The sequence below is a fragment of the Trachinotus anak genome, unplaced genomic scaffold (genome assembly GCF_046630095.1).
Source record: "Trachinotus anak isolate AG129_WGS33_773 ecotype Australia unplaced genomic scaffold, CSIRO_AGI_Tana_v1 ptg000010l, whole genome shotgun sequence".
Classification (NCBI taxonomy): Eukaryota; Metazoa; Chordata; class Actinopteri; order Carangiformes; family Carangidae; genus Trachinotus; species Trachinotus anak.
This window is the reverse complement of record NW_027273861.1, coordinates 1,936,431-1,948,102: the sequence shown is the minus strand read 5'-3', so window position 1 is coordinate 1,948,102 and position 11,672 is coordinate 1,936,431. Positions and strand designations below refer to the sequence as shown.

The 11,672-nt window shown below is 38.7% G+C and overlaps 1 protein-coding gene and 1 long non-coding RNA gene across 4 annotated transcripts in view; both read right to left on the bottom strand.

The window, feature by feature from the left end:
• LOC139626485 (cadherin-2-like) overlaps positions 1-651 on the bottom strand; it is a 91,931-nt gene extending 91,280 nt beyond the window's left edge. For 2 of the 3 annotated variants that reach the window (XM_071486812.1, XM_071486814.1), the window contains exon 1: positions 424-651. In XM_071486812.1, the coding sequence (XP_071342913.1) occupies positions 424-465 (42 nt within the window). In that variant the 5' untranslated portion in view covers positions 466-651. Of the gene's footprint in view, positions 1-72; positions 92-423 lie in introns of those variants that run through there. The other variant, XM_071486815.1, reaches the window with a different exon arrangement.
• Positions 652-3,850: 3,199 nt separating this feature from the next.
• On the bottom strand, positions 3,851-8,526 carry LOC139626487 (uncharacterized). Its single transcript, XR_011692310.1, has 3 exons — positions 8,132-8,526; positions 5,901-6,079; positions 3,851-5,718 (listed from the first exon to the last, which is right to left on the bottom strand). It is a non-coding gene; the product is annotated as an uncharacterized lncRNA (long non-coding RNA).
• Between the last annotated feature and the right edge of the window lie 3,146 nt (positions 8,527-11,672).

Here is an 11,672-nt window from a genome sequence, read left to right as displayed (position 1 = left end):
ATGCAGAAACAGGCAACAGCAGCAGGCAGAATGGATGGATGGATGGACGGACGGACGGACACACACACACACCTTTGTATTTGGTGTGAAACGGTTTTATCGTTGAGAGGAGCCGTCTCTCTTGTTTGGTGACAGTGAGCAGCAGCAGCTGGACCGGAGCAGGTCTGGGATCAGCAGCCTTTTACCTCCACTGTGTGGATGTCGGCTGCTGTCGTCGGCCCGGGTTCAGTCGAGAATAGCAGTGAATTCAACCGAGACTAAACTGAAGCGGATGCGGACTCGGTTTTAACCGCACAGGCTCAGAATCTGGATCTGTATCTACAGCCTGTCCGTCTCTGCACCGGAGGCTGAACCCTGCTGCTGTACCCTACTGCAGCCTCCGACGGTCGGAGCTAACTCGGTGTAAAATGAGACATATTTTACCTGCAAAGCCGCCATCAGCATCCAAATCCCCAGGTGACGCATTTTGTTGTGTTCGTATTCCTCCTCCCAAAACCGACAGAGTCCGCCGCGCAGCCCTGTACGTCAGATTTTTAATTCCCAGTAAACCCCGGCGGCATCAGGCTGCCTCCCTCCTTCAACTAGCCCTCTCTGTGTGTGTCTGCTCTGCCCTGCTCAGCGGCACTCCAGCCTGCCTGGGACTGACTTGACGCCGGCTTCCCCGTGTCTCAGTGCCGCCCTCTAACGGACAGCAGGAACACTGAGCCCACTGCAAAGAGACTTTTTGTTGACTCTGGATGCTGTCTGTGGAAGCCTATAAGGGACTATAATTAAATACTAATGTAATTTCATACGGAAGCGTATAGCTTTCACTTGAATAAAAAAATTTTAAAAAATCCGGTTTTTCTGAGTATTTTATTTTTTGGTCTGTTTTTCGAGGTTATTATTTCTGTTTTCTGAGTAATTTTTTGGATCGGTTTTTCGAGGTAATTATTTCTGTTTTTCTGAGTAGGTTTTTTTTCTGTTTTCCAGAGTAATTTATTTTTATGCTTGGTTTTTCGGGGTAATTTTTTCTGATTTTCTGAGTAATTTTTTTCTTTTCTGTTTTTCGGGCTAATTTTTTTTCTGAGTTTAGAGGGCGTTCAAAACATTGGACACATTCACTCCTTTATTGAGAGCTCGATGTAATGGAAGCAAACATGACCTGCTTGTTTAGTTTAATCAAGTTTTACTTTGATCTGGGTTTAAGACACTGGGAGATTGTCCTGTCTTTAAGTCATATAGATGGTATTACTATTAGTTTGTCAACCTTGCGCAGGCACCTGAAGACTTTGCAGTTGTTCAGAAGGAAAGCCCATTCAGATCTCCTGGACATAGCAATGTTTCTCCAGGATCAGCTGGACATATATGGCATGCTCCATGGATACAAGATGATGCATTTAAAATGCATTCAGGCTGGCTGCATGATGACTCAAGAGACGATCAGGAGACTGCTGAAAATATTGGATCCGCATTGATCTGCATCAATGGTGCAATAGATGGGTTTTCATGAATGGTGATATGGCTATATGCCTACTCTACAAACAGTGATCCAAGGATAATCGCGCAATTAATGAGGTGTCATCAAGGAATGGAACTGCTTCCCGAATTCGTTCGGCTCTCGGAACCGAGAACTGTTACATTGAACAAATGCAGATGTTCTTGAGGCACGATCATCTGGACAACTTTTCGCACAGATGTTACCTGTATGGATCGAGCAATCACAACCAAAGATTAGAAAACTGGTGGGGCTTTTTAAGGAGGCAACACGCACAGTTCTGGATGAACCTGTTCCAAGATTTAAAAGACTCAGACTCCTTTTCTGGTGACTTCCTGGACAAAAGTCTTATTCAGTTCACATGTCTTGAAATAATAGAGATAAGTGCTGCAATAGTGACATATTATGTCAGAATAATACTGTGACACCTGCCTGCTTAGTGGTTAAAGTATTCAGATGTTTTACTTCACAGAAAGCAGTACCCTGTGTAGTGGGTTAGAGTGGTACTAATGTCATAGGCCCACTGATATTAGTGAAAAAGAGCTTACTCCATGTAGGCTATATAGGCCTATTCAATACCTTACTAAAATAAAAGGACAGTATTATCAGAAGTAGGCTACTGTATATCCGAAGTACTTACAGTATGAAAAGTATTCAATAAAATGTTCACTGTAAGTGTTTTGAAGTTTTTAATTGCATAACACAGTTTATTATTGCAGATGTTTAAGGTGGAGCTGATTTGAACTACATTACCGAATAGTTTAATGATCATGTGTGAACTGATTTTCTCATTTTCTGTTTTTATTTATCTTTAGAGAGAACTGCAGGAAGTTGTTCACCTCTGGAACACTCACAGAATTCACCCATGCAGAAATGCTGTGTCTCCAGGTGGGCGCCCAGTGATGATGTACACCCTACCCCAGCTTTTTGGTGCCAGAGAGTACCTGAAAGAGGTATCCCAACAAAAGATAGAAGTCTGCAGAGAGGAATGCCTTCAGAGAGGACCGTATCCCTGTGATGATACAGTGGTTGACATTTGCTGCTTTGTCATGGCAGAAAACAGTCTTCATCCACCCACCTCTCCAGAGGAAGCCATTGAGCTGTACATGTTCTTACGTGCTTACATACGAGCTGAAGTTTAATGATCACAACCTGCTCTACTGGATCAAAAGACGGGATGTAAGCCTACACATAAGGGTAGAAAATCTTATGGACCATGAATTTCACCGTAAAGGGTATTGTGTTTAAACAGTAAAAAACTGTGAACTCTTTACTAATAGAAATCTCCAGTTTGTGCGTTGTATATCCTCTTTCTATTCATTATGGAAAAATTACACATCAAAATAAGTGCTGGCAATGAAATATCACGTTACATGTTGTTGAAAAAATGGAAAATCATTGTAAAAAGACCAGCCTACAAAAAGGACAGTCATTATCAATTATACATTAAACAGGTTACAATATCTTGACGGTGTGTATGCTGAATTTCAAATGTAGCTCTTACAGACTGTTAATACCGAGCAGTGAAACCTTTTTTCTCTTTTGATATTTAGTTATTGTTTATTGTAGCATTGAGGAAATATACCTTCCTGGTTTTTTGTTTCTCTCAAGAAGTTACTGTATGTCATTTGCAGCCAAACAATTACATGTAACAAAATTTGGTGAATATGTGTGTATCTAAAATTAGTTGGTGATTATCATGTTATCTCCTAAACATATAAACAGATCAGATCAACTATTCTTATGTATTTGAATGAAATGTCACTGTATAAATTTATGTTATGCAAATGCAGTTGTCAATAAACTTTCAGCAAATGAAGCATATGATTATCTTTTATTAGGGCGTGCATCTTTCCTTGAGTTTACCCACATTTGAAAACTTTAACATTTCACAATACAAGCACCTCATAACAAAAGGAACATGTCCAATTTTATGATTGTGGGTGGTAACATATCATGCCTCACAGAGCACACTCCTGAACTACATGACTCAACAGCAAAGACACAATCTGTTTGAAGACAGTTTTGCAAAACAAGACAGCAACCTATGATTCTAGTTGTAAAAAAAAAAAAAAACACCTCATAGTAATGTAATGAGCATTTTCACAAACACTGTGAGTATTAACATCTGACATGAGGTAGAGATTCAAATTCTATTATGATTTTTAACAGTGAAAATATAACAAAAGTATTTTTAATGTCCAAACATTGTCATCCTAGACTGATAACAAAATTGTCTTAAATCAAAGTAAATTGTATGACAGAAAGAATATATCCAAAATAAAAAAAATCGATCTGTGCTTATCACACAGCCCCTGAGCTAGTCACATATTCTCCTTACATGCTCTGATAACAAAAAGTGTCTTAAAGTAAGTTAATTTTTCTTGATATAATAAAAACAAAATATTGAAATGTAAAAAATCATTTTGCACTAATCACACAGCACCAGAGCTAATCACATTTTCTCCTTACATGCTCTATCCAACATTCACACAGTCTAAACCTACATCGCTGGCACCCATGGGGAAGAGAAAAATGTGTATGTGTTCATAAATCACTTAGCAACTCTTATGCAATGTCCATTGCAAACTCTAGTTCTCTGCTGAATTAGCTGGAGAAGATGTTATCATCTTAATCACCTTCCGTGTTGTTGGTTTAATGTCCTCATACAGCTTCTTCATATCCTCTACACTTGGGAAAAACTTCCTGAGTATTGGTCCTGCAACCTCTGAAATATTATCCAGTGCATATTTTGGGTGCTGGATCATTTGCTTGTGGGCGACCTGGACAAGCACGGCTCTCAAGTTATCTTTTGTTGGTACTGTTCTTACTCCCTTGCGATCCAGAAGATCAAGAAGCTCTTCCTCGTCATCGCCGACAATAGCCTCTTGCAAAGCAATGGACAAGAGATCACGCTCAGACTGACTAAGATACAACATCAGGGAGTCAAACAGTAAATCAGGTGAAACAGAGTGTTCACCAAATATAAGTGCTGCTGTAAAGGCTTGTGCAAGCCGAGAAGGAAAATACCCATGGTCCTTCAGTCCCTTGGCCAATATCCTGCCAACAGACCTCCATTCTTCCTCTTGCCATTTTGGGGATAGCGATGGCACCCTCACATCTGCACCTTCTGCTGCACAGTCAAGGAATTCTGTCCAGAAGGCAGCATATACATCCCTGGACACGCCGTCACGCCCCATTTCATCAATGAAGCTGTATTTGACAGAGTAGTTCATCACTGCTTCATTCTTGAACTGAGCAATCAGTTCATCTAAGAGAGTCACTCTGTGAAGTTTCACTGTCACATGTAAAAGTTCACTGGCAGGACATGGCGGTCTAGCAGAAGCTGTCTCAAAATCAATAGGAGTTGAGGTGCAGGTAGGGGTGTTTATTTGTTCCTCTTCTATTGCAAGGATTGACTTATGTATGAGTGTATCATCAAGATCACCTAAAAACGGCCCACCTGTCAAAAGACCAAAAATGACCTCTGATGTATTACACAGAGATGTAAGATTAATAATCTGAATAGCTGCAGTAGAGACAACAGCTGACACTATGGCAGTGTTTTGCTCATTATCTTGGACTGTGTCTTGATTTTCACTGTTATGTCTTTCCGTTGTCAGCTGCTTGACCTCATCTGTCGGTATATCAGCTCCTTCCTCTGGGTCATCTTCACTGGTCAGGGTCTTTGTGAACAAATAAAATCTTAACAACCCAAATTTGTGTGTCTCGTAGTATTCTCCCACACTAATATCCTCATCAACTTGTGCTTCTTGGAAGTTAACTATATCGTGGCTGAACTCTTCCCACTTTCCCATTGTTGACTTTTCATTAAGGAAAAACAGTTTTTTAGCTTGAGACAGAATCTCAGTTTTAGTGGCATTCTTGTTCATATCAAGAACTCTGGTTCCTCCACCACTGCGTTTTCTGACTTGTTTGTTGTCATGTATCCACCCTATTTCTATTTTTCTGGTTGTCTTCCAGGCTGTCCTATTACTTTTTAGATGCATATTTGTTGGTTGCACTGTATTCTCCTCCTCCAAACCTTGATTGCTGTCTTTGTTGCTCATTGTGCCCATTTTTTAAAAAAGTTTTTAAAATAAGGACAGTCTTCTTGTATCGTTTCCACCTCTTCTCTGTTTTTCCATACAGAAACACCTTGTGGCAATCCTGTCACCATAGGCTGGAATGTAAGCAGCCATAGTGGCATCATCTATTTCTCCAACTACCGAGCTGTCAATCTGCAATAACAACAAAAAGTATACATTAAACATGACACATAACAGCTTAAACTGTATTATCTCAAAGACGATTTACTTCTGTGCTAAATTCCAGGACAACCAATTATAAATGCCCAATGCAGATAATAACACAATGGGCAGTATGAGACAGTACAAAAACAGCTTTTGAAGCTGTGACTTACATAATCCTGTTGCATTTTCTGAATACTCTCCTCAGGAACACCTCTGTTGCGAAGAAATATCCACAGACCATCATCTTGTGGGAGGCCGGATGTGGAGGATGTAGCCATTACTGGCACTGCAAAAATTTAGGAAAAAGGCAGAATCTATATAAATATTTCTTGCACCAACAGTTAACATACTTAAAACTGTCAAGGCTAATTGTATCACGATATTGTCAAATTATATAAAAGCATAAAATAATTTTGTTTGAAATGGATATTTCATGTCTTGACTATTGAAAAAAATTGAGTTGTGTAGTGTCCTTTTGTGATGAAAGCCTTCACTGGTTGGTTATTCATAAACAATTACATCACTCTGATAGTACAGAAACTCAGCAGATTAGACTGGGCTTTTATTATTAGTATTATTGTTATTACTATGATTACTTTTCAAAAGGTCAATAAAATCCAGATTGGGGCTTTGCAACATAGGGTACGAGTAACTGTACTTTACCAGTAAGCAGGTGCAAAAACTTTTTAAATTTTAAATTGTTTTATTCAACAAATGGGTACACAAATAATTATGTGCATGGACGTTTCATGCAGGATCCTCAGTGTGTATTAAATACATAGGAAATAGCAAAGGAGAGGGAGCCCATAAGCAAACCACAGCAACCTCAGCAACTCAAAACACTTGTCATGGTGTCAATATAGTGACTAGTCTACTGGCAACGTTCAGTTTGTTTATATAACGTTACATGTACGTGCCTCCATGCTAAACAACTTCTATGTTAGTATTATCATGTTATGAGTGTTAGCGTATACGATTAGCGTATAACCTATGACGAAGGGCTCGTTTTATTTGTGCCAAGCCAATATAATGAAAGAAAGGCGATTCATTTTTGATATAAGAAACAATGTCCAGCATGATGGAAACATCAGCTTAATTAGCTTTAATTAGCTAAATTAAACTGATATCATGCCCATAGACATGTTCGTCTATTCCTCTTTTATCCCTTCCCTGTTATATTGAGCAATAGGCTTACAATAGAAGGAAAAAGTCTAACGTAACAAGAGTATCATACCCTGTGTGTAACTAATCACATGCCTTACCTTAATTCACCCGGTACGGTAGAAAGTTGAAGACAGGGCATATGTGCGGAGCAGGAGTCACCATAGATGGGAGTCACTTGCAGGTTGGATGTTCTCGCGAGATTTCGAAGTATCTCGATAATTCAGAGAAAAAAATTAGCACGAAAAACAGAAAAATAATTAGCCAGAAAAACAGGAAAAAAGATTAGTCAGAAAAACAGGAAATAAATTACTCAGAAAAACCGGAATTTTTTTTTTATTCAAGTGAATGCAATACGCTTCCGTAATTTCACCATAGCATTATAATTTTCCACTATTGTCACTATGTTATTTGAGTAAAAATTAAAATGACAATTCAATAACTCAGTTTCTATTTTCATTTTCATATACTACTATGGCTTGTTCTATGACCATATTAAAAACAGGAAAAGCTGTTTGACTTTTATTCAAAAGTCAAATGTTGAAATGCCAAAATTAAAATGCAGTATAAACAATCTAACCTTGTTTTCCATATATGAATGTGATATTCAGGTCACAGTGAAAAAAAAATAGCATTTGGCATTTCATTTTCAAAGTCTTAACCTGCTCTACAGTGAACAATATTCATATGCCATAAGTAAAAAATCAATTCAAGATTTGTTATTCTTAATTCAGATCCCCATTGGCTTCCACTACAGCAGCTGCGAATCTTGCTTGGGTCCCCTTAATATCATTCATACAAACAGCATATAAACATCAAAAAATGAACAAACAAGCATTTAAATTGAATTTTTAAGTGAAATGACACAATTAAAAATCAAAATACTCAACATATCAGATAACTTAAACACACAGTCTGTAAATAGGGGTCTCTCAATCAAAACAATAAAAAAACGGCATTGGGTGATGTCATGAAATAGCCTGGGATCATGGAAGTTGTTGTCTTCACCACCGTTACTGTAAACTTTTCCCAGTTTGAATTTCTTCAGTGTCAGTGGTTCAGGAGATTTTTACCTGGAGCTGAATTATCTACAGAGGACTCCTCTTCTCCACAATAAACAGACCCGCTGATTATAACTGTTAAAAGCACCAAAAGCAGTTTCACATTTAAAGTCAGTGTTTCACCAATGCTGTATGGTGGACAGCAGGAAAGGGTTGACAGTTTAGACTGCTAATCTAACTAGCTAACTGCTAATTTATGAACCATAGGTTTCTGAGGTTTTTACCAGCAGCCAAATTATCCACAGAAGTGTCCTCCACTCCATATCAAATGGACCAGGGGGTTAAAACTGGTAAGAAACACTGAGTAAAGCAATGATTCGCTGACATGTCTTGGTGGACACCCCTTTTGGTATGGCTGGAAACTGAGACATCTTACCTTTTTTTCTTTGATAACTTATGAACCCGACAGTCAGGATGTTTTTACAGGCACACCACGTAGCCACTAATCCACCAAGCAGGCAAGTCCTGCCCGGGATTCTTTACTGCATGTCATTCCTCTTCTCTCTGTCAGTCTTTGCTGATTGGCTGCTGGTAAAAACCAGCAGAGGTGTCCTCCTCTCCATAACAAACAGACCAGGGGGTTAAAAGAAACAAGAATAAAGCAGTTTCACATAAGAAATAAGTAATTCAGCGATGCTTTTCAGTGGACACAGGGCATCTCAGAGCTGATGCATGGACATCCATGAGTGTATGGGACCTGAGCTGCCATTTGCCGGGCTGTTTTCTCTGATAACTTAAACCCAGACGTCCGATGACTAAAATCCTTCATCCAGTTAAAAAATATAGTTGAAAATGACCAAGGTGTAAAAATCTTAAAACGTGGCTTAAAAGTCAATTTTGAGCTTCTGGCAAGTGACTGCAATAACTCTTTGGGGAACCATGATGCTGACTCATGCGCATAGGGGATTAGACATAATTGACAGGCAACCAAATGAAACAGAACGTTACCATGATTAAATTCACTATTGCTCTAGTTTGGGAATTGCTAGAAGCATTTGGGATAATTTAAGTTAATAACTCAAAAATATATAACATAGGTCAAGCCAACTGTAGACATATGAATGTGGAAAAGTTACAACTATAACTTTAAACAATACATATACAGAATTTCAACAATATTCTAATTCTTAGGATTAAAACAAACATAGTAGTATAGTAGTAGTAGTATCATTCCTGTAGTGTGGTCTCTCTCATGAATTTCTGTTTGAGTGATTTTTTAAATAGGTATTTGCTTCTGATTTGTTTTATATGTTTTAGTAGAGAGTTCCACTTAGCTGGCGGCTCTGTAAATGAGAGCTTTGAGCTATGAGATATTGGTTTTGGAAGTTCTAGATGACCAAGGCTGACCTGTCTAGTTTAGATTGTGTGTTCAACTTGCCTGTCTACAATTGCATTACAGACAAATGTGAGAATCCCAGATATTAATTCATCCTTGACAGTCAACCATGACGGACTGAGATAGTTTTAAATGAGTAGTGGAGAGCTAGTCTTGCAGCCCTATTCTACTGCATTAATATGGTCTGACCACGTTAAGTACCCATCACACTCATCTTCAAGAATGAAGACAAATCTGATCCCAACGATTACAGTGGCATTCTGTGTGAGCAGTAACATGGGGAAGTTATTTAGCAGCATTACAGACTTGCTCATCCAGTACAGAGTCTTCAGCAAAAGTCATACTGGGTTCCTTCCAAATTATATAACAGCTCACCACGCCTCCACCCTGCACACACTAACTGATAAATATGTAAATCAAAATAAAGATTCAATTCATGCATGCTTTGTTGATTTTCAAAAAGCTTTTCATTCAGTCTGGCATGAGGGATTACTTTTTAAAATAATAGAAAGTGGTGTAGGGGGGAAGTCCTTTGATTTAATTACATCAATATATGAAAATAACAAACTGTCTGTGAAAACTTTGGATAAATGCACAGACCTTTCCCCACAGGGTAGAGGGGTGAAACAGGGTTGCAACTTCAGCCCCACCCTCTTCAATATTTATATTAATGAACTGGCATCATCATCAGAACAGTCACCTGCACCAGGTCTCACACTTCAACACATACTAGTCATGTATCTGTTATATGCAGATGACCTGGTCATACTGTGTCCTACTGAACAAGGTCTTCAACAGAACCTGGACCTTTTTCATCAGTACTGTCAGACCTGGACCCTGACCCAACATTTAAAATAGGAGGGAACCAAACAGAATGAACAAATACCTGAACCTACCTTGGCTTACAACTTCAAATCCAGATCCCAATTAGGACATGGCTCAAAATGTTTACATCAGTTATAGAACCGATTTAACTGTATGGCAGTGGGGCGTGGGGGCCCTTACTACAAAACGATTGCGCAAAATGGGACAAAAATCCAACTGAAACCCTACACACAGAGGTCTGCAGAAGCATTCTTCAGGTACAAAGAAAAAGTCCAAACTCTGCCTGCAGAGCGGAATCAGGCTACCACCCTTTACTTCTGAATTTTCAGAACAGATCTCTCACATTCTGGAGCCACATGAAAAACAGTCACCTGCCTCTGACCATTATAACACGTCACTTCCTTTTCATCTGTGTGTTTGTCACTGGGACAGTGGCAGTAGCTAATGGCTGGTCATTCTAAAACAGTAAATATGTCACTTTTCATTTTTACTGTTACCCATAAAGACTGTAGCGATATGAAAATGTAAATAAAAAAAATAAAAAAATTTACATTAAATAAAATACAAATAAGAGTAATGTTATGATTGTCAGAAGTTGGGAAGACAGAAAATTAGTATTCCCTGACTTCATCCTATCTCGTATCTCCCTTCAAGAGTGTCTGTTCAATCATGTGATGTTGTCTTTACAGCATTATTTGACATGGGTCAAAGAAGCAGGCAGATTTTAAATAAGACTAAATCAGATCCTAGTATATGTCTGGACTATCTATGGTCAAATTCTGATTTTATAACCATGACATTGCCTGAAAAAAAAATCACCTAACACATAAATGAAAGACAAAGAATGAGCCGTGATTTAATCTGGATTTGCTGTAAAGTGATCACTGACTGAGTGACTGATGACTGACCGATTGACTGATTGACCGACTGACTGAATACTTATCATATTTCCTCGTCACTGAGCTGGAGTTTCTGGCTCCAACAGGTTCTATTAGGGGGTGTTTACAGCTGCAGTGTTGCTAACTTTCTCTAGATTTAGACTTTTTTTTCAAACAGACTTAATATAAATCTGGTCCATGTCTGGAAGCCGACCAGGGGTTTAGGGCTATACCTGTCCTGAGTTCACCCACACCAATCTACCAATCTGGTAAACTCTTTTAACTCTCTATGTTCCTCAACCCTAGACCTTATAGCTGCTTTGAAGATGAGATCCGTCTCAAAATCTACAAAACAGCTCTGGTTAAATGGCAGATTATAAAAAGGTAAAAAGCAGAACTGTAAAAGGGCAGAACATTGATGGATGAAATCACGTCTCCAGGTCCACTTTATCAAAGAAATATGCAAGAGATTATGAAAGAGACACGACTCTTTTGTAATAGGTTGGTGAATGATGCCAGAAAAGGCTATTTTTCTATAGTTCTATAGTTCTATAGTTTTCTATAGATCAGCATAATCTCAGATTTTTATTAAAACTTTTGACCAGCTTGTTAACCCAGCACCCTCTCACCCTTCTGTCGACTCGGATGCAGATTGTGAAGTTTCTACAGCATTTTCCTGCC